Genomic DNA, 21,797 nt, shown 5'->3' with positions numbered 1-21,797 from the left:
AGTTGGGGTTCAGCCTCGTGTTGCCGGAATATAAGATTTGCTCCGCGTCTTTTTGGCGGTGGGCCGGACCGAATAAAGCCGCCGGATCCTGGCCAGCTTCAGGCGTCGGATCGGTGGTGGACTGGTGGCTCCTGCTCCCTCTTTTCAGTTTTCACTCGCTCCCCCTCTATCTGCTCGACTGCTCCCCCCGTTCGTCCCGGTTGGATAAAGCCAGCGAGGCGCCAAGTATAATATCGGCGCCGGCCGCCGGCCTCTCAGGTGGCCTCGATGTGCAAAAGCGATTTTTTCTTCTCTAATCTTTTTCCTGTTCTTTTCCCTCTGTTGCGTTGGCTACGGCCTATGGTTAGTGATGTGCTTTGCTTTGCGCGTAAGGCATAGTGTGCGTCGATCGGGTCCGGCCTGTCGCCGGCGACTTGACTCGTGGCTCGCTCGTTCGGTCGCCGTCCTGCCCTGCCCCGGCTCGGTGCCACAGGGGCGGTGACGCTGATCGCTGAGTCTGCAACTACATCGCTGGCTGCAGTGGTGCCTCCTGCGGGCTCGCGTGGATCGTCGTCGTCATCTGATGATGCGTTGCCGAGGAAGACGGCGCAGGTCGAATATGGAAACGTCGTTGCCGTTGCCCGAGCCGTGTTGTTCTTCGGTCGAGACGAGAGGGTGGTGAACTGGGGACGGTGCCTTGCGACGAAGTGGATGTGGCTGTGGGGGAAGGAACAGCAGCACACATGCGCGTGACTGCTGCTTGCTTAGTGCTAGTGGGTGCGATGGGCTGATGGGCCGCCTCGCCATTTCGGGGGGAAGAGGACGGGTTGGTGGGCCCGAGCTCCCACCTCGGAGGGACCACCCAGAAAAAAGGCAGGCCGAAACAATGCTGGGCCAGGGCTACTTACCAGTAGTAGTAGTCTACCGCACTGCACCTTTCTTTCAGTCACTGGCGAGTGTTGTGCCTGTGCAGCAGCAGCTGCTGCTTGGTTAGTGACAACCAGCGCTGCATTGCAATTCCGGCGAGTTGAGTTGGGGCCCGCCGCAGTTTAATATGCGCCCGTACGTTTCCCACGATCGCCCAGATTTTCTTTTGTGGGGAAAGAGAGGTCGAATTTCCGGTAGAGCAAAAGGAAGTATACTAGTAGTAAAGAAAGAAAGAAAACACGCACGCACACACATCGTGGCCTCTCCGAGAAGGAAAATAAAGGGGAAGTATGGGCAGATCTGTAAAGTAGTCCAAGCCCTTTCAGCTGGAACTGAAGATTCTGCAAGGAAGTTGGCACTCAGCTAGTCAGCTACAGCTAGTACGAATTAGCACGAGCAATATTTGCGTTCCGGGTCGAGCATCTGAAATTCAATTCTCAAATCCAGGGTGACCAGAGAGGCAGAGAGCAACATGACTTCGTTGCACGAATCTGCTGTACGGTACAACTCCTGGGACAAAACACGACGTGTTCCAGCCCAGACCATACAGAGAAAAAAGGCTGGAGAGACCAGATCTCGGCGACACGTGACGGTGCAGCACGCCATGCGTCACGAGCCATGCGCCAACGTTTAACACGTTGGCCTCATCACCGGAGATCTGCAGCCGCCAAAACGGCCAGGTTTGCCACTTAAAAAGCCAGCGTGCACTGTGCAGCAGCAGCCTCCTCCTCCTCCTGTCGAGCCTTATCCATCGATCCACGGCGCACCCTCTGCCAGTGCCAGCCAAGGACGACGAACGCTAATAATTCTTTACCGGCCACCGCCACCGCCACGCCAAGCTGGGACCGCCCGGCCCGGCCAGGCTCTCCGGTCTCCTCACAATAATGCGCGCGACCAGACGCATTGCACATCCAACATCTCTCTCCAAAAAAAAGAGGTCATGGCACGGAATGGAACGGCCGGCCGCTTTCCGCGCTCTCCCATCGCGCGCGGGCACGGGCCACTTGCCGTGTGCGCTGCACGCGCCCGTGGCGGCGTGTGTGTGAACGCCCCCCCGCTGTCGCTTGCGGTCGCGCGCGCGCCGCCGGACCGGAGCGCGCGGGGTTGGTGTGCTGGCCCGGCGATCCAAATTTATACATGCCACCACCCGCCCGAAACGAGGTGGAGTGGGGTGGTGGATCCCCCCTCGCCGTTTTCTCCAGCCGCCGCCCGCCGGCGCGCTCGCGACCAATTATTGCCAGAAACCAACCCCCGGCTCGATCGCCTCGTCCAGGGACCCGGGGCGAGGGTGGCCGCGTGATCCCGTGCCCGCGCCCCGCTCCTTGAGGGGAAATGCACGCGTGCGCGCGGCACCAACGGTCACGCGCGTCGCCCGGCCGCTGGGTTCCCTGCCCGCGGGCGCCGCCCCGCCCCTGCTCCGAAGCTTTTGAGGTGGGCGAGGACCGTCGACGAACGATGCCCACGCGAATTCCAGACGGAAACGCGCCGGACGCCACACCGGCGGGTTGCGGGGGACGGACGAACGAGCTGCCCGGATTCCGGAGCCACAGGTCCGAGCTTTGACACGTGCCGACGGAGCGCGAACCAGATCCCTCCCTCCCTCCCAGCAAAAATCTGAAGGAGGCTGTCGATCGATTCACATCCCATATATTCCAGCTACAATACGACTAGCCAATAACACGGGCCACTTACTCCCTGATGCACTCGATTGCTCCACCGAACTGATTCCATACACACACGGTCACATGGCCCAGGCCTTTGCCTGACATGACGCGGCTAAAACTTTTGGTTACTGTGGGTGGTATCGCCTAGAGCCAGTTTGTCTCAACTTTCGGAGGCCCCCGTCCGTGGGATCACTGGGGGCTCGGCTTTCGCACGGCCGCGATCGATCGCAGTGAATCTTCGTGCGTGGCAGATGGGGCCCGGGGGCAGATTCCGCCTGCTCAATGGTAATTGGAGTCGCTGAGTCACGCCCAAATAGCGAACGCGATCTTAGTTTTGGTTCTCAGAAAATTAGTAGGATCCGATTCCAAGTCCACATTCAGATCAAAAGGCGAGGTTCTGCGGGGGAATGGAACGGCCACTCAGTCTCAGGTTGCACTAGAAAAAACAACAAAAGGGGATTTTTAAAAGAGGGGCTTGCAGATTTTAGGTTGGGTCACTGGAGAAGAAAGGACATGCAAATTTAGGAAGAGGAAGAGAGGGCTCAAAGGCTTCACCCTTGTGACTATATTAAAATAAAAACTACTTTTAGCTGATAGTTAAAAGTCTTTTTGGAGATATGGGTCCATCTTCCACTCCCAAGGTATCTGATATGATACCATGCAGGTATTACACTATTATCATATTTTTTTGAAGAAAAATATAGTCACTGATATCTTTGGACCAAGCTGAGAGAATTGGATTCTAGAGGGTGTGCCAGACCAATGTACTCCGTATCCAACATTTACCGTGATTGCCTGATAAAAGTCCGGAAAAATGAAGCAACAACCAAAACGATCTCTTATATCAAAACGCCGATCATCCAGATTTCATTGGAGCTCATGTCTTTTTTTTCATCATTGGGCTATCCCTCTCTCTTCCTAGTAGAATCCATACAACCCATTTGACATAAGCACGTCTACTCTTCCCCCGATTGAAGATTTAAAGACACCTGGCCACAAATCCTTTTTTGTCAAATTTTTCCTTGCAAGGGAGGAGGGAGGGCAGCAGTGGTACAATTTTAAAAGTTTAGTTGACATTTGAATTTTATAGTAGAATTTTTTGGCTTTTCTAGTTTGTTGTCATGCATTTGAAAGTTTTGTCCCGTAACTAAAAAACCACAAATTGACTAGGAAGTTTCCTACATATTTTAGCGGTACCAAACCATAGGAGTTATATCATTCAGTTGAATTTGCTCTTCGAAAGAGAGAAAATTCCATTCATGTAATAAACAAACTACAAAATAAGACTTCATGAATTTTAATGGAATAAACGCCCTCTTGCAACTCGCCTTTCATAAAAGCTTGGAGCTACCAAGCCGCAGGGGGCATAATTCTAGTTGAAATTCGTATATTGATAAAAGGGAAGTCTAATTAATAAAAATGATCTTTTTAAAAAAAATAATAAAAATGATGTATATTTTTGCTTCTTTGTTTTGCCTTCACCTTTTATGCTCTTGGTTTGGACGGAAGGCGGATGAAAACAAACACATAACAACCGCAATGCAACTTTATCAGGCTGAGTTGGAAGTGCAAAACTGAGAAAAAGCTTGTTTTTTTTTAATGGGAAAAGCTTGGGTTTTTAAATAGGATGGGCGTGTTGCTTTCCTGGCACGAGAGAGCTGGAACTAACCGAGAGAGGAAAGGGGGAAGACGAGGGGGGAACCTAGGCTACAACCCAATAGTGGCAATTATTGTTCGGAGGCCATTGCCGGTGCCGCCCCCTTCCCCGTACTAGCAGAGCACCAGGCAGCTGCTCTGGTGAATTCCATCCCAACAGAGAGACCGCTTCCTTCCCTCGATCTCAGATTCTTTTTGCGTGCGCAAGTTGTTAAATTGGCACACGACCTCTGCTTTTGGAGAGGCCAGAGTGAGAGGCATATACGGTTTACTGGTGCGGCGGGGCCGCCGCTTTTTCGGCTGTGGCCTCTCCCCGTCCCTCCCATTGGAGCGCGCAAAGCTGGGCGGCACCATTTAAAGAAGCAAACTGCATTCCACCACCACCACCACCATCGCCACCAAGCACACCGCCGCACCACACGATCCAACGCGCACCTGGTGAGGGAGGCAGGCGAGGATCAAACCGGCTGGAGCTTGGCTTCTCCGGTGGGGGTCCCTGCCTGCTGCCGCGCGAGAGCAGATAGTAGATCGGATTTGGCCTGGGTAAGTTTGTCGACCCGGATTCTTGCTGCGCCTGTGCTTCCTGCTGCTTGATCTGGTTCCCGTAGGATCGGGGCCGCCGTCGTTTTTCTTGGATTGGTACCCTCGCCGGAATCGTGCGCGGTTAAAAAGTTTTGGGTTTGGCATGAACTCTCGGCGTGAAAATTCAGTTCGTTGACAGGGTTTTGCATGGATATTGTACGGCCGCAGTTGATTGGCGGGGTCCGACTTTATGTACAACTAATCATTATCGCTTCTAGATTTGGATTTTCTAGGTCATTTTCTAGTACTTACGAACTGCAGGGGGGTAGGTTGGCCAGGTCCCTGTCCACAATTTCCTTTTTTGATTTGTTTCTTTGATGGTCTTACCTTTGTTGTTTCGAGGATTTGCATGCAGGCTACTCATTTATGCCTGATTTTCCCTACCGGTTTGATTCTTCCATGTTCTAATGTTGTGTTCCTCGTACGTTATGAGAATTCCTTTGGTTACAAAACTGACAGAGGGTTGCAGTTTTCAATTGGGTATTTGCAAAGTGAAAGATCTGTTTCTGAGCCTCTTTATTCCCTGGCAGTCTCAGCAGAGAAATTTTTAGTTTCTTCTTCTTAATTCTAATCTATTTGTTTGGAAGGCTAACTTTCTTTTAACATATTTAATGTCATCTGCAGGTTCTTGGTGCACTAGCCAAAACTCGTTCAGATTGTGTGAAAATGCAGTGCAACCTGTAGCTAGTTAAACTGACCTCTCATCTGATACTGCCATTTCATAAGTTGTTTGGAGCTCAGAGAGCTTTCTTATAGGCTGGAAATTCCTAAATCTGTTCTGGAAAATTTGCTCTGCTTGCAAATGGCAGACGATCCTAATATGAATTTTGGGGCGTTTTCCCAATCACTCTGCAACCAGCATGTAGTTTCATTTCAGCCAAGCCCAACCACTAGTGGGTCAGGAAGCATGCCAGCGTACCTGGATTGTTCCACTGGAATGGATGCCAGCGTGGGGATGTTGAGCAGCACACCTTCAGTGGTTGTTTCTACTGGTTCATCTAATTTGCCAGCTGATCCCGGACCCAACCTCAAATACGGAGCGCCGCTGGCTGCGGATTGGACACATCTTGAGCTTCAAATTCTGAGAGATGGCCTGGAGAAGTAAGCTTTCTCAACTATCACATGCATATCTACTGTTTTACAACTCTGTTCCTTTCATAACTTGTGGCCTCTATTGTTTAATTTTATCTTACTGCTGTGTCCAATGGATTCAGATGATCCGAACAATGCTTCCACAGATTTTTTTAAATATTTTTTTGGAGTTTGGGACCATTGATTCATTGCTATCCCTTTGTTTTTTTCTGGGTGTACAACCATGAAAAACTCTCAGATATGTTCATGAACAAGGCATCATGAAGTATATAAAGATAGCAGCATCATTACCAAACAAGACAGTAAGAGACGTTGCAATGAGGTGCCAGTGGGTAGGGGTAAGCAGCCTCTAATCTCTACAGATTTTTGTACAATGTTATTCCTTGTACTGAAAAATGTCTTTTTTCTTTCTTTCTTCTGATTATAAATATGCTACCCAAAGATTTAGCCCTAGATAGGAGTGCTTGGAAAATAGCTATTAATGTGCTCGAACCCTGGTTTGTGGCTCTTGTTGGGTTTCAACTCTAGCCTACCCCAACTTGCTTGGGACTAAAAGGCTATGTTGTTGTTGTTGATTATAAAGATGCTACCCTTTTCTTTTCTTTTCTGATTATAAGTATGCTATCTGCCTGAACACTGAATATATGCAACCTGTGCAAAAAGTTCATAAATAATCAATCACTTTCGTGGGTATAAACATGCATCGTTCCTTTCTTCCTTGATCTGTTTTTTGAGTTAGCATGCCAAAACTTACACTACATCTGAAGATTGATCTGAATAGAATTCCAATAATCATGTGTGCATATACTAGTATGAATGATAGACAAACTTATTCTCAATCTATATATAAACAATAGGATTTGTGCGTTTTGGACCATGATCATAGTGAGACCTGAGTTGGCAATCACTGTATCATTTTGATCTATTATTAAATTGCTGTTGATTTGTATTTTTGAAGAAAAAAGACGAGCTATCAGGAGACAGGATGTCCTTATTTCATGATAAAGCATGCATCTCTTAGTTGGCAGTATTCCGTCTTTTTGGTTCTATATTAGTTGCAATAGCTCTATTCCTAACATAAACAGGCCCCTAACTTACATATTCCTTTTGATTGATATAATGGATATTGTACAATTCAGATCCCAAAACTAAGGTAGGATAACTTGTTCGTTCAATGTATATTTTGCATTGAACTAAAATCAGTTTTAATCTTTAAGTTCCATCAGAAACATCGGTAGCTAAACAACAAAGACAGATGCATTTCTGGACCAATATGTATTTTCTTAAATGTGCACTTTGTATCTGACTTAATTATTTTCCTTATTTTATTTAATATCAATAATTTGGAAATCTTGTAGAAGAAAGTAAATACAAGGCGAAGGAAGCCTCAAGAACACCATACAGGCAGAAATATAAAAGAAAGAAAGGTACCATTATCCTTTTCTGTTTGATGAACTTTGTTCCTTATTGTGCTCCTTTTATTTACCGCCAATGATTAGATAAAAGAATACAATAATTCACTTTGAGAAGTTAAGGTGCTTTTCAAAAAACAATTTTTGAGGGGATTGAAAGTATAAGAAATGTTAATATACACGATTTCAGTTATTTATCGGTTCTATTCATATACTACCTGTGTTCGTATATTTTTAACTGGTGCCAGTTATTGTTGTTTATCAGGATAAATTTGTAGAGCCTGCACTATGGGGAGCAAATCGTCCTCTTCAAACTGGCATGAGAGCCAATTCATTTGTGCCGCATAATGTTCAAAACAATCTGTTTGTATCTGGAGGTTGGTAGGTCACTTGAGTATCAAGTCTAATTGATTGCTTCCATTTATCTCGTTGTTATCTTCTGTTAATGGCCACGTGCCATTATCAGTATTATACTCTGGTGTTTAAAATTTTCACTTTGAGGGTAAATACTACTCCTAAATACTAGAGTGACTGAACTATTTGACTTCTTATTGACTCCATTGCTAAGTTTATCGCAGGTAGGAACTCCATTGGAGCTTGATATTTAATATAATGTTGAATGCATATCTTTTTGCCTGTAAGTCTTGGATGCATATTGTCGTATATATTGTAGCAGTTTCTTGTGTCAAGTGACAGAAAGGGATAAAAAACTTGACACTTCGGATATTTACTGTTTCAAGAACATGCATGAGAGTAGATTGGGATATGTGAAACTTATTAGAACAAATTTGGGACTACACAGCTTTCTAGTACTAAGAACCATTTTTCCATTAAACTGCAAAGATAACTGCACATATTGATCCTGTCATAATGTTCAGTGGACTTCCCTGAATTCACTTGAAATTACATTCCAACGTGTAACGTGCCATTTCGCCCTGGCTTAACATACTGTAAATCAATTGATTTCATGTGATCTGCAGAGTTTTATCATATAAATTGCACTTGAGATCCTTGTAATTTTCAGTAGTGCGCTATAGCAGATTCATGTCCTGAAGTTTGGCAAGATTTAGACGATGCTTGTTTGTAATATAATATGACCATGCCATATTTTCCTTCATGTAGCCTCTGAGATAGACCGTCCAGTGCAGCATCTACTGGAGGAAAATAATTGGCTTCTTAATCAAATAGAAACAAATATTCTGACATTTCAGGTTTGTATGGTTCTTTGCTACTTTACTCCATTTACAGTTCATCATTCCTATTCTTCTATATTAGGATGAAATGCACATCTGATTAGAAAAGCATAATTTTTTTAGTATAGCATAACCCCCTCAATTTTAGTTAGACTGCATCTGGAGCATTTTCCCCCATATAATATATCCCTAGCATTATTTATAGTTATATCTTTTGTTCTCCCTTGCAGGCTCAGAACAACATTGATCTCTTCCATCGGGCAAAGAGGAACATTAATGATCTTCAACATATGTAAGCATTATCGATCTCAAATGCCTTTGCAGTTCAGTTGCAAGAAGATTAAGTAATGCTTGGAAAGGTTTGCTTTTGTGATACAGCTGCTGCTCCTGCTGCTAATGATGCCTTTTCTATAAACAGCACTACCCAACTGCCTGGAATGAGTACCAAGATGCCTCCGCTTCGCGTCTCAGTGAATGAAAGTCTTGCTAGCTTCGTGCTTCCTGGCATTTCAATGGTGAGAATTTGAAGCACCTTTGGCCTTGTGAAGTTGTGATATCAGGTTCTTTCATTAATTGTTTCAAACGTCAAAATACACTTGTGCTGTTGTTGACGGACTACCCAATTTATGATTCCTTCTTAGGACCAAGTTCTTGGAAGCAACCATTTGAAGGAGGAGCCAAGAGGATGGTAGGTCACTGCCAGCAAGTTTCAGTTTAGGCAGACTTTTATCAGTAGATCGATGGACCATATGGAGAAGTACTGCTTCATTTTGCTCACCAAATGGCGATCGATAGGGCCGTCATTCAGCCAGGATCCCTGCTTTCTCTATCTGGAAGCAAAAGGAGAGGTCACTGAAACCATTCTGCTGCCCCGGCCTCCAAACTGCCCTCTGCAACATGCCTTAAACATTGGTGGCTGAACAGACGTGGGTTTCAGGAACTGCAGTTTTTCTGGCATTGCTGCACCTGTAAATAACTTCGATTCTTTTGTGTTCCTCCTTAAGATGGTAGGGTAAATAGATGTAGCAGAGGAAGTTCACAAGAACTAGCTAAACAGTTCCTTCAGAAGAACTAGCTACATAGCAATTAGCAAGAATGAAAGCCCTTTTTGCTGGTCGCCATTTGTTGCTCTCTGCGTGTGAATGTACTTCCAGTACAAGTTCCAAGTTTTCCTTTTTTAAAAAAAAAAATCCATTCTCCATCTATCCTAGATAAAGGTATGAGCAACTACATGATCTTGGCGAAAATCTCGTCGAGGGCGGAGACGATGTTGCCGTAGTATTGCCGCACCTGGACCTCGTCCTTGTCTCTGGCCGCGTAGTCCAGCTGCGTACACAAACAGCAGAACAAGATGAGCAATGCCGTATTGCCATGGTCAGTTCAGTTGGTCACCTCAAATCTTGATGGCGATGTGGTTTACTGACGCTGGTGACGCTGTTGAAGAGGTCGGAGTAGAGCCTGCGGAGCTCGGGGCGCTGGTCCCCTGGCCTGGCCTGGATGATGGCGTACAGGTCCTGCTTGAGGTTGGACGCGCTGGCGCGCAGCGCCGCCTGCAGCTCCCGCCACGCCCCGGCGTCGACGAACTGCTTCACCTGCAGCAGGTTCCGCGCGTGGGTCCGCACCACGGCCTCGGCCTCCTCGCTGGACTGCTCCGGCAGCGTGAGCCGCAGGTCGAACGCGCCGGCGGCGATGCTCGCCGCGGGCGCCAGCAGCCGGGACGCCAGGAGCGCCGCCGCCGTCGTTGCAAGCCTCCGGCTGGTGGTGGCTGATCTCTTGTGCTTCTGCCCGCTGTTGCTCGGTGGCTTGGGGCCCGGGGACGTGTTTTCGGCCCGTGACAGGGTCGCGGAGGGCGCCCGGACGGCGAGCCGCGATGCCATTGCCGTGCTCGGGACCGTGGTGCAGCGTAGCCCTGCTTTGGGTTCTCGACGGGGTAAGGTGTGCTCGGCCAGGTATTTCGGATAACGCAGCGGACAAGTGTAATGGTCGACATGGTGATGTTCCTGCCTGAACGTTACCAGTTGCTCTGCACCACATCAGACGCGGTGGTTCTGAAAGATTACTTGATAGACCTTTTCTGATTGATGTTGCTGACACCTTGTGTGATGGAAGAAAAAGGAGATTCGGCTGGGTCGGCCCTCTACTCTACCTATATCGCCGTTACGATATTCCTCTACCTAGATGGTCTTTCGCTTTAAAATTCGACAGCTTCTTTAGAACTACGTAGCTTGTTCGAGGGAATGATCAGACCGCGGGGCAGAAAGTTTTCTTACTTCCTTCCATCATGAGGATGACCAAAACTCACTGGATACTCTAGCGAGTTTTCGTATCCCCGCAGATACAGGTATTGTCTTTTAGAAGGACCCAAATACAGGTAATTGCCAGTATTGTGCGATGTTGTGCTAGATTAGCATGCGATTTTACAGCGCCGGTAAGACAACTGCGCCAAAAAAACACACAGGCGGATCAGGGGTACGACGGGGGAGCCCCGGCCTGCAACGACGGAGTTAACGACTTATCGCGCCTTCGACTGGCTGAGGCGGACTGGCGGTGGCGGGTACTCTGGCGACACCGATGGCCAAAGGGCAAGGCGGGGAGAGCCCCCGTCGCCGGAAGTGATTTCTACGACTAGACTGCTTACGGTCGCACGCGTGATCCCCCGCAGAGCTTTGTCAGCCGCATTCAGGACTCGAAGAGGGAATGTTCAAAGAATGTTCGTGGATCAAAATTGGACCTTTGCTGGACAAGGCCGGACCGGCAGGGCCCCGCGGCGGATCAGCCCGTTAGATGCACAGTCAGTCACTAGACCGGCTGCATTTGAATTTTGAAAGCCCAATCCAGTCCAGCAGGCTCGTCGTCGTCGTGCCCTCCCAGGCCCTCGGCCCGCGAGGCCCCATGTTTCGCGGCACAACGGGGGAAGGAAACGGCTCGGCTCCCCCCGGCCGGCGGCGCCCAGCGGCCAGCGCCCGCCGCCCGCCCGCTGGGCGCGGGGCGCCTGCGCACCAGCGTGGCAGCGCGGTTCGCTTTTGACGTGGGGGGTGGCCGTGACGTCCACTTGGAATTGGATGTTGGAACAGACAGACACGCACATGATACGCTGGCACCGTAGCAGCACCAGGCAACGTTGTCGTCTCGCTACATGGTTTCGTGACTTCCACACAAACAAGCGCCCCCGGATCAGAGGCATTCAGGCTACTCTGCTCCCGATACGTGTCCGGTCCGGGCTTTACATTAGCACAGGTTTCAGGCTAGCACACACCGCCAGCTAACGCGCCCGATGATGGGACGCCTCACTTTGACTGCTTGCTTGCGCGGGGACGACGCACCTGCTGCGATCGCTCCCGGCTCGGCAAAGCCTAAAGCCCTGGCTCTACCAACAACCGCTTCAAAAGAAAACCCGGGAGCTTCATCTGCTGGTGATGGGTGCCGAAAGGCGAAACGCAGCATGGGCTCGTCATTAAGACCTGTCAAATCCATGTGGCGTATCCCTGCTAGTGGGGCGGGTCCACGCGCGGGTTTTGTTAGGATGGGTAGGAATGGGTACCAGAGGTTAATGGGTTGGGGTGGGTTGGGTGTACTGAAATGCGGGTCGGGGGCGGGTTGGCCTCCCACATCATGCGGCCAGCACCCCGCACGCGAGTCGCCGAGTCGCGAGCCGCCCCACCCTGCGTCCCTGCCGATTGCCCTCTCTGGATACGCCACCAAGTCCGTGGATCCGCCGCTCTTCCATCTACCGCCGAGTCCGGAGCCCCTTGTGCCTTTGCTCCGGCGACGCCGCCGGTGCCAGCACCGTCTGCCGCAACCCCCGCTCCCGCCGCTCTCCTCCAACAACGGCGGCAGATCCAGGTACTCTTCTTGCACCTCCCACCTTCCATCCCCTCCAGATTACCCCTCCCCTTCTTCTCCTCATCAACTCATCCCGATCTGCAGGGGTGGTACCGAGGAGACGGAGCTGTCGGCCTTCAACCCTTCTTCTTGCTTGATCTGCAGGGAGGCGCTAGATCCAGGCCCCTCGCGCCGTCCTCCTCCCATTAGCAGGTTAGGCTAAATCGCCAGCCACAGTACCCACACACAGGTGCGCTATCTTTGTCCAGCAAAGAACCTCTGCACAAGCGACATGATTGGGAGGAATGCATAGTTAACCGACCAAATTGATTCTTCCATTTCGATTATTGTTAGTTAGTTCACGACCTGGGTCAGTTTGACAGTTTTATGAAGGGTTACAAACATCTATTGTACAGGGAAAATTAGGCAGTACAATTTTTTCACAACTTTATGTGTTTGACTAGTAAAAAGGGGAAATGCTCTGCATCCAATTGCTCTGCATCCAAAGGGGAAATGGTTTATACCACTCTATTGTACCGGTATAACAAAGTGATTTTTAACTCTTTGATTAACAAATAAGCAACGACCAATGATGTCAGTATGTATAGCAATAAAGAAAAGGTCTAGGACAAAAGTTTATTGGTTCGTCTAAGCTTCTCTGCTACTCTACCTTTATTTTCACACCATGAATGAGCCCAGCTAGTGCTACAGAAACTACATGGAGGGCCTTTGGTGCTTCTCTGCTAGTGCTACTAGTTAAGCTGAAACCTTGTCAGTTTGTTAAATAGAGAGCGTTGCTTCTACTTTGTGCTATTATCAGTTCATCTGTTTCATTACGAAATCTTATCAGTTTGTTAATTTGGCAGATGTCACTCTACTTTTACACAACGTTGCTTCTACTTTATACTTTATATTTTTTGAAACAGATGTCTTCTTATCGGTTAGAGGCCTCTGGTACTAGTGAGAGCACCAACAACAATTCCTCGCAAACACCAAACAGAAGGGCACCAGTCTGGGAATATTATGAGCCGGATTTGGTCGAGATAGATGGTGTCCTAAAAGCAATTTGCAAGTACTGTGGAACAAAGTTGACTGCGAACAGAAAATCAGGTACAAACAGCCTTCGAACTCACATTGCAGAGCATTGCCCCACAATCCCTAGTGATGATAGGAACAAATTTGTCGCTACAATGAAGAAAAAGCCTGTAGATAGTTCATTCACCTTTAATCAACAGAGAAGTCGTGACTTGATGATTGCATGGTGTGTTAGAGCTGATGTAGCATTCAATAATTTTGATGATGAAGGGTTTGAGCCTTGGATGGAATCATTGCAACCTGCATTTAGATGCATAGGGCGACAAATGATTCGTAATGAATGTGTTGCTAAGTTTGAGAGAGCAAAGATAGAATTGCGAAGTGAACTTCAGAGTCTTAACTCTCGCATTTGCTTCACATCTGATCTTTGGACATCAAACCAAAAGTTGGGATATATTTGTGTGACAGCTCACTATATTGGCCCTGATTTTGTTTTGAAGAAAAAGATAATTGCATTTAAGGATCTGAAGTATCCACATACGGGTGTAGCTATTGAGGAAGCCATTACAACTGTTCTAACAGATTATGGTATCAAAGAGAAGATGTTTACCATCACACTCGATAATGCAGCAAATAACAAGGCAGTTTGTGATCTTTTGCAAGAAAGCGGAAAGTCTGACATGTTATTTGGTGGTGAGCATCTTCTTGTTAGATGTTGTGCTCATATACTCAACATTCTTGTCCAAGATGGTATGAACATTGTTAGTGCTATGATAGAGTTGATAAGAGACCTGATTAGGCACATTAACTCATCACCATCGCGTATCCAGGATTTCAATGAGATAGCTCAAAGGGAATATCTTGCTGCAAAGGCTGGTTTAGTCCTTGATGTTCCCAACCGTTGGAACTCAACCCATGCCATGATTATGGAGGCAGTAAAGTACAAGATCGTCTTGAAGCGATATGCCCAAGCAAATCAGCAACCATTTCCAACTGAAGATGAGTTTAGCAAAGTTGAGTATATTGGTGAGTTTCTTGGAGTTTTTGAAGAAACTACCAGGGCGTTCTCAGCTGATAGATACGCTACTTCCCACATGTTCCTGGATAATGTGCTTTGTATCCATCAAACTCTAAATAGTCCAGAATGGTACAAGGATGAGGTTATCGCAGATTTGGCAAAAGCAATGGAGAGGAAATTTGATAAGTATTGGAATGGAAATTACAATATGGTCCTTGTTATTTGCAGCATACTTGATCCAAGAACAAAAGTTGACTTCTTAGACTTCTTTTATGAGAAGGTGTGCAGGAACTTTATTGACATTGACTTGAGCAAAAATCAGGCTAAAGAGTGGCTTTGCCTATATTTTAGGAAGTATGAAGAGGTTATTAGACAAAATGATACAAATGTAGTATCACAAACTGGTGCGTCCAGGAGCATGGTGAACCGTTCTCCAGTGCTAGTTCTTGGAAAAAGAAGACTAGAACAAGAATTTGCTGAATATAGGCATCAGAGGAGAGGGACTTGGATTGAAAAATCAGAACTTGATGCATATCTAGATGAACCACCAGTGAGAACAGATGAAAATTTTGAAATTCTGACTTGGTGGAAGACAAACTCCAACAAGTACCCTGTGCTGTCAGCGATGGCACGCGATTTCTTAGCAATTCCACTCAGCACCGTTTCTTCTGAATCAGCATTCAGCTTGAGTGGTCGGATTCTTAGTGACAATCGAAGCTCAATGACACCAGAAACTCTTGAAGCTTTGGTCTGTTGCAAAGATTGGCTGTACAAGTATCCCACCAATGAAGGTAATTTTTACTGCATATTAGTATGTTACTAAGATAGTTATATCTTTGCAACTTGTTACTGCATATACATGTACTGATGTCTCTAGTATGCCTCTTTGTATCTGCAACCACCTGAGATAATGATGCCTCTTTGAGTTCGAAGAAGCTCAAATGAATCTTAAAGGTACCCAAACAATGTCATTGGTATCAATCTTACTTACAACGGCATTGGTCTTCATACTGGAACCCTTGTATGATCATAGGTTCTGGATTTGAAAAGTTTGTCATGGTCAATGCTGGAAGCTAAATCAGAATCAGCTGAAGCAGTCTCATTTGCTGCATGTGCTGGTCATTCACTGGTAACCACCAAATGCTCTTTACACGTGAATTGAGTGAAATTGGCCATTTTTTCCCTATTGGTTAGCTTATAACTGTATAGTGTATTTGCATCTGGCTTTGCTATCTTCCAGATTCCATGGGGAAATAAGATCTTATGTCTTGCAGGACATAGCAGGGAACCTACAGAAAGTCTCAGTGGTTAGGATAATATGTTTCTTTTCTAACTACTCATTTCTCAGTGTAAAAGTTCCTATTTCAATATTGCTTATGCAATGTATTTGTGACAGTTAAAGAGTTTGATCCATAAACCTGCACTTGGTCTTCCCTGCGTACTTATGGAAGTTCACCGGTATGATTATTCTGTTTGTATTTTATCATCAGAAAAGCTTCTACAGTATTTACACATTTTACCTTACCTGAAATTTGCTTGATTTATTTTCCAAATCTGTGCTGACATTTTTCTATTTACTTTAGAGCTCACGTGGTGGTCAATCAGTGACTCTTGTTGGCGACACTTTGGTTGTGTTTGGCGGGGAAGGTCATGGGAGATCACTTCTGAATGATCTGCACATTCTTGATCTTGAGACCATGACTTGGGATGAATTTGAGACCACGTAAGTTCTATGAAGAAAATTTGTTCAGTTGGCTAACTGACATTAGTAATTTTTTTGGTACAAATGATTGTATTTTTATGTTCTGGGTCTGGGTCCCTACTGGATAGGAATGGTCCTCCTTCCTGTTAATGTTGAACTGGTTTCTTATATAACTGTGGAGATCCAAACTTGAATGTGACATGAGAATGATGCATATTTAGCTTGCAGTTGGTAATTACACTTGGTCTAGGACATGCGATGAAACTTGTATTATACTTGCTTTGCTTTGATGTGCAGGATCAATATCTGACTGTTTTAAAACTATGTTGTTGCTCTTCAGAGGCACTCCCCCTTCTCCAAGATCAGAGCATGCTGCTGCTTGCTTTGCAGAGCGATATCTTCTGATATTTGATGGGGGGTCTCATTCTACATGTTTTAGTGACCTACATCTCCTTGACACACAGACAGTGAGAATTGATAGAAAAAAAATGAGTAAATGAGTGCATGGCCCATTTTAGTTTGGTCGGGCAAGCTGTTTACCATTTTGATTATCAAGAGACCATTGGGAAGAAGTTAAAGAAACCAGGACGAGCAGCTAGAAGACAGGGCTTCTGAAGTGTCTATTATGTAGATCAAGAGCCTTGTTTTATTTTTTTAACTGTAGCTTAAGACACTTGGCTTAAGACACTTGTTTTTTTAGCTGTAGCTCTGGAAAAATAAATTAATGGCATGCAGCTGCCATGGGTACCCATTTTTATGGGGCGGGTGGGGCGGGGTGATTAATTTATTTTTTGGATGGGGTTGGGGCGGGTGAGTATCCTTAGCTGTTGCGGTTAGGGGTGGGTGAGGGGCGGGTACACCCCCCACTAGCAGGGTTAATGTGGCGCCTTCTGATCTAATCAGCAGCAGCATCAGGATTCAGGACATCCCTAATTGGCTGCCTGTCTAGAGCGCGTTGCACGCTCACGCAGGGATCAGAGAAGAGAGCATCAGCAGCACGCGAAACGGAAGCGAGAAGACGCTAACAGCCCAATCCAAAGATATGTACACAGCCACACAGGTGATCGCATGCCACATATCAAAGCCGCACTGGGCTCCTGGCTGGCTCTCATCCCATCCTTCCTTTCGTTCTAGAGAAGATGCCAAGCTATCCTATCATTGGAATGAAGATCCGCTGATCCAGCGCCTCGCCCGCGTCACGACGCGGCAACGCGTTCGCACCTGACATGGTTTCTCTATTCCTCCGGATCGCCGCAGGGGCCGAGCTGCAGGGACGGCGCGAGGACGGCGACCACCTCGCGGAGCGCGTCGGCCGTGTCGCTGTAGCGCACCTGCGTCAGGGGGAGGCTCCTGCTCTCCACCGCGTCGCCCAGCTGCCCATTTTGTGCAAGGGAATCTCGTTAATCACAAAGGCACCCAACATTTATCAACAAAACCAAGCGTGTGCTGATTGCCTACTCGTCAGATTGCTACTGAGTACATGTATAAAGAACACCAAACATTGATTTGATAAGGTTGACCAAAAAACTGTACATTCCAAAAGAGAACAGGCATTCTATTGGCTAAGGCCCAGTCAGTAACCACTACAGCTTCCACGGGAACAACAAGACAAAAACGAAAAGGAAAGACATAGACGACTTGCTTAAGGTGGCAAAGGAATTGAAATATCATGAAGATGTCGTCAAATATCAGGATGACCCAAATAGTCAATATAAACTGCTGCAAGTACCTAATTGCCTTTACAGTACCATATATAGCATTTAAACTCAACAAATCGAGGCATCCATCCATAAACTCAAGTGTCAATTGGTATATACACAAGTTGTAATCTGAATTTGCCAAGAACTATGCCAAACAGGGGGAAGGGGATCCTCACCTCATCCATGGAGTAGAAGAACCGGTTGGCGAGGACGTTGAGTGCCTTCTTGTGCTCTTCGCCCTCGCAGCAGGCGATCACACGGCTGAGGTCAATGTACAGGAAGGTGGCCTTCAGCCGGATGTCCCTCCCCACAAGGTCCCATGAGTCCTCGTCGTCGATCTCCAGGTCCTCCTCCATTGTCGAGAAGAGTTCAACAGCGCAGTTCTTGATCCGGCGAAAACACCCCTTGAGCTCCATCTCATGATCCATGGCTCTATCCCGCTTTTTGTATGGGGAAGATCAAGACCTGTCACATGTAATTATAGGATGAGGGCACAGCGGAGAAGCAAAGTGAAAAGAAAGCCCGATGCTTGGACCATGTTTAGAAGCAACAGATATCACCAAGTGCATGAGGAAAAGGAAGCCACGTATCAAGGGGCAAAGTGGTCAATGAAAAGGCACAGATTGGTCAGCGATGACGCTCTTGAAACACAGAAAAATAAAAAGGGAGATACGTTTGGGCTTGGAGATCAAGAAAGAAATCAATGGAAAAACCGCTCAGGTACTTGCAAAAAAAAAAAAGGAAAGGAGGAGGAAGGAAGAAACTGCTCAGAGGACAATTTTGTGAGGTGGTCCTATACTAGAAAGTTGCAACCATAGGAATTCAGAGGTCACGATCTCAGGAGTGGAGGAATTACCCCACAACCCCATAAACTTTGCGTATGAATCTATCAATATATGAACCAATGCATTATACAGAGACCATTTTTATTCCTGAAAGCTATAGTTAGTGAGAATTTCAATATGTAAATAACTATGCTACTTAAACTTTTCCTTTCCTAATCAAACGAAGTGCAGTACTTCTGTTTCAGACTTCAGAGGTCTAAAGTTTAAAATTAGCATAAGATAAACTCTCCCAGACGCCATGCTATATAGAGGCTTCTTAGATAAACTCAAGCCCCATCTCTCGAAATGTTTCTAGTAAGCTCCAATATGAAACTTCTATGAGATATCCCAGCATGTGCACGGACATTCTGGATAGGCTATCTCCACTGCTATTCCTACAAGGTGGGATGTCAAAGCTTTCAGCTTTCTCAGTTGAAAACCATGTTTCTGATCTCTGAAAGCCCAAGAAATTATGCCAAACAAAACACTGGTGATACCTGCCTCTATTTTGACCTCAAAATTGGCTCAACGCCATCAATGACCAACTCAAGCTTTGTTTTGCTTCCTATCCACTTCCTCGTGCCTTTCAAGAAAATTCTAAGACATGCATGTTCATTGAGTAGCTGAGATGTGGGGCCTACTTTCCATTTTAATTCGATTTTCCTGGGTCGCTGTTCCAGTTTGGAGAATAGTGGGAGGATGGGGGCAGACAAGGATAGCAGCTGATTGCAACAGCTTCCGGAAACAAGGAATAGCAGGAGGGGGCTCAGGGCCCAATCCCAAATATGGTCGTCTTTCGTTTACGCGGCGCAACACTTGTAGTCTACCTTACGGAGTTCTAGTGGCATTCTTTTAATGAGGGTGTACAGTATTTTTTACTTAACCTGCCAGACTTTTTTTTTTTAATATATCAACAGCTCTCCTGCTGGCTCGTTTCAAAAATAGACTCGTTTCAGAAAAAAATATATGGTCCTCTTCTTCTCTGTTTCCCCCTTTGCCTACAGCCCTACACACATGGACTTCACACATCACACCTACAAAGATTTCACTGGCGAATCTCTAAACCGAAAGAGAGAAAGCTTTGTGAAGTTGCCGTGTAAGAATTAAGATCACCGAATGGAGGCACTGAACAAGCCCCTCGTTGAATCTACAGGAAATATGGGTTATCATGTTCAGTAGGGGGTTGCCGAAAAAAGTGATGGCATTGTGGACTGAGGGTGTTTGGGTTAGGAATGGAACAAGAGAATCCGGACAAGTGAAGAAAGGAGGACAGGTGTTTCCTCCCATCAACTTGCAGAGACAAAAAGAAACCTGCTGATCCGAGGAGGAATTTAAGAGCAATTAAACGATCCGTCCGGGATAATTTATTCACGGAGAAAAGAACCCATTTGGGGCCCTCTTTTCTTCCTCGTGAAGAATATTTCAATCCCAGAACTGTGCGGGCCTTAGCATAAAAGGACGGGACTTTTTCAGCGATGGGGTTTTCTTCAGGACAGAAAAGAACAGAGGAAGATGAAGCAGTCGCGCATTGTGCTTCGGGCGGAATCAAACAATCGGAGCAAGATTTGCGAAACAAACTGGAGAGAAAAGGCAACGAGAAACATTTTCGAAGATGTAACGTCGATCAACACCAAAGGCATGCGATCCGAACCACCGCTCCCAACTCACGAATCAAGAAGAGATAGAAAATGGTGGGTGGGGGATAGAAAACAGAGCAATCCCGGATTCCCCCCCTGCATTACCAGTCCCAGGTAGCTCCGCCCCAACTCAAATCCGATGCTCCCTCTCGTCTCCCCCTCCCCAAAACAAAAGGAGGGGAAGGGAATTTAACCGACGATGGCGATGAGATGAGATAACTTCACTCTTGTTCTTCTTCCCAGAGACGAGACGCTCCAGCCCCCCAAAAGAAAAAAAAAACTTTTTTCTTTTGGTTTGAAATTGAAAACCCGATCGATGCATCCGAAGCAGCTCACTAGTTTAAGAACCCAAGAAAACGAACAGTACCAGGTTCTGTTCCTGCCCACGCTTCTCGGCGGCCTGGCCTTTTACCCTAACGATCTCCGAGCCCGGCCGCGGTTGCGATCCAAACTTAAGCGAAGCTAACACTCCCAGTAATAAACTGGCGAGTAGTAGCTAACCACGGAGGACAAAAGAGATAAGCGGAAGCAGGAGGGAGGAACAGAGCAGGGCTGGCGTCCGTACCTCTCGCCCAGTCGCCACCAGTTCACCACCTCCTGCGCAGTGGTGCGTGTGTGACAGCGCCCGTAAAAGCGGAGATGGGGGCCGGATTCCCTTTTTTTTTTTTCACTCGCTCGCCTACGGAACAGAGGAAAGGATACGACGACGATTCACAGAACCCCCCTCTCCTCCTGTCCTGCTACCCGGCGTAGCCGTCCATGTCCGGGGTGTGCCGTCGTTATATAGACGCTGGGGCGTGGGGGGCACAGAGATCGGGTAGATCACGCCCCGCGCTGATCGTGCGTGGGCCCTCCCTGCGCCGCTGCGGGTGGGGTCCTCCCCACCTGCGCCGCGGCTGGAGCCGGAGTAGGAGTAGGAGTAGGAGTAGGAGTCGTCGCCGGGCGAGGATCTCTCTGAGCCGCTGGTTTAACGGGCTGCTTTTGGTTGACTCCTTGCTTAACTGGACGCGATCCATCTTCTGTACTGATGATTGATATAATAAAGGATTTCTGCATCCGCGTGGGATCGCACCACGTCGGATGGAACTAGGAAACATGCGTGGCGGCGTGGGCGTGGCAGTTATTTTGTTTTTTTTTTCTTCTTCTCCGGACGATTGTTCATACATTCATTTGGCGGTGTAAAACCGTAAACAGCATGTAATTTAAGTCCTTGTGCTAGTGTGCTTTTGTTGGAAGGAGATTTCGGCTCAGTGATACCAAAACGTCGTCGCTTTGGCGAATAGCGACCAAGTCAGGTGCTAATTATAATTACTGCTCGCTCTCCTCTAGGGGCGGAGGCAGGGTACCTTGTTGGGTCAGCTGACCCCCGATGATTTGCCAAAAAAGCAGAGTGAGATTAGTGCTTTGTTCTGTAACTGTGCTAATGACCCCAGTCTCTAATGATGGTGACCCTGCGCCGTTCGGAGCTTGGCTAAGAGCAACTCCAACAAACTATCTATTTTTACTCTCCATTTAACTTTCTAACCAAGTTGGTAGAAAAATTCCTCTTCATAT

The 21,797-nt window shown here is 47.1% G+C and overlaps 4 protein-coding genes and 1 pseudogene across 7 annotated transcripts; 3 read left to right on the top strand and 2 right to left on the bottom strand.

The window, feature by feature from the left end:
* Positions 1-4,248: 4,248 nt before the first annotated feature.
* On the top strand, positions 4,249-9,626 carry LOC117863772 (uncharacterized). 2 transcript variants are annotated; one of them, XM_034747612.2, is made up of 9 exons: positions 4,256-4,769; positions 5,433-5,909; positions 6,139-6,238; positions 7,259-7,327; positions 7,578-7,689; positions 8,435-8,523; positions 8,736-8,797; positions 8,924-9,020; positions 9,147-9,626. In XM_034747612.2, the coding sequence occupies exons 2-9, from the start codon at positions 5,611-5,613 to the stop codon at positions 9,195-9,197; spliced, it is 879 nt and encodes a 292-aa protein (XP_034603503.1). In that variant the 5' UTR covers positions 4,256-4,769; positions 5,433-5,610; the 3' UTR covers positions 9,198-9,626. The 2 variants fall into 2 exon arrangements, with proteins under 2 accessions (XP_034603504.1, XP_034603503.1); XM_034747613.2 differs by lacking the exon at positions 9,147-9,626 and having other exon boundaries at positions 4,249-4,769; positions 8,884-9,023.
* On the bottom strand, positions 9,592-11,520 carry LOC117863773 (psbQ-like protein 3, chloroplastic). Its single transcript, XM_034747615.2, has 2 exons — positions 9,930-11,520; positions 9,592-9,831 (listed from the first exon to the last, which is right to left on the bottom strand). Exons 1-2 carry the CDS (start codon positions 10,380-10,382, stop codon positions 9,733-9,735), a joined length of 552 nt encoding a protein of 183 aa, XP_034603506.1. The 5' UTR covers positions 10,383-11,520; the 3' UTR covers positions 9,592-9,732.
* A 1,733-nt stretch (positions 11,521-13,253) lies between these two features.
* LOC140220084 (zinc finger BED domain-containing protein RICESLEEPER 2-like) lies at positions 13,254-15,294 on the top strand. The gene has a single exon (XM_072295326.1). It carries the CDS (start codon positions 13,254-13,256, stop codon positions 15,201-15,203), a length of 1,950 nt encoding a protein of 649 aa, XP_072151427.1. The 3' UTR covers positions 15,204-15,294.
* Positions 15,295-15,345: 51 nt separating this feature from the next.
* Positions 15,346-16,582, top strand: LOC117864785 (acyl-CoA-binding domain-containing protein 4-like; annotated as a pseudogene).
* Positions 16,583-17,089: 507 nt separating this feature from the next.
* Positions 17,090-21,002, bottom strand: LOC117862893 (photosynthetic NDH subunit of lumenal location 3, chloroplastic). 3 transcript variants are annotated; one of them, XM_034746441.2, is made up of 3 exons: positions 20,809-21,002; positions 17,959-18,247; positions 17,090-17,455 (listed from the first exon to the last, which is right to left on the bottom strand). In XM_034746441.2, the coding sequence occupies exons 2-3, from the start codon at positions 18,208-18,210 to the stop codon at positions 17,318-17,320; spliced, it is 390 nt and encodes a 129-aa protein (XP_034602332.1). In that variant the 5' UTR covers positions 18,211-18,247; positions 20,809-21,002; the 3' UTR covers positions 17,090-17,317. The 3 variants fall into 3 exon arrangements, with proteins under 3 accessions (XP_034602332.1, XP_034602334.1, XP_072151204.1); XM_034746443.2 differs by lacking the exon at positions 20,809-21,002 and adding an exon at positions 18,318-18,760; XM_072295103.1 differs by lacking the exon at positions 20,809-21,002 and having other exon boundaries at positions 17,959-18,311.
* Between the last annotated feature and the right edge of the window lie 795 nt (positions 21,003-21,797).

The sequence above is a fragment of the Setaria viridis genome, chromosome 7 (genome assembly GCF_005286985.2).
Source record: "Setaria viridis chromosome 7, Setaria_viridis_v4.0, whole genome shotgun sequence".
Taxonomy (NCBI): Eukaryota; Viridiplantae; Streptophyta; class Magnoliopsida; order Poales; family Poaceae; genus Setaria; species Setaria viridis.
This window is presented reverse-complemented; position numbering and strand designations above follow the sequence as displayed.

Bases quoted from the DNA above. Each gene is read 5' to 3' on its own strand.
- LOC117863773 (XM_034747615.2), bottom strand. From the start codon at position 10,382: ATGGCATCGCGGCTCGCCGTCCGGGCGCCCTCCGCGACCCTGTCACGG. The intron at 9,832-9,929 runs GTCAGTAAACCA...TTGTGTACGCAG, and splicing joins TCTTCAACAGCGTCACCAGC to CTGGACTACGCGGCCAGAGA.
- LOC117862893 (XM_034746441.2), bottom strand. From the start codon at position 18,210: ATGGATCATGAGATGGAGCTCAAGGGGTGTTTTCGCCGGATCAAGAAC. The intron at 17,456-17,958 runs GTGAGGATCCCC...CAAAATGGGCAG, and splicing joins TCTTCTACTCCATGGATGAG to CTGGGCGACGCGGTGGAGAG.
- LOC140220084 (XM_072295326.1), top strand. From the start codon at position 13,254: ATGTCTTCTTATCGGTTAGAGGCCTCTGGTACTAGTGAGAGCACCAAC.
- LOC117863772 (XM_034747612.2), top strand. From the start codon at position 5,611: ATGGCAGACGATCCTAATATGAATTTTGGGGCGTTTTCCCAATCACTC. The intron at 6,239-7,258 runs GTAAGCAGCCTC...GAAATCTTGTAG, and splicing joins TGAGGTGCCAGTGGGTAGGG to AAGAAAGTAAATACAAGGCG. The intron at 7,690-8,434 runs GTTGGTAGGTCA...TCCTTCATGTAG, and splicing joins CAATCTGTTTGTATCTGGAG to CCTCTGAGATAGACCGTCCA.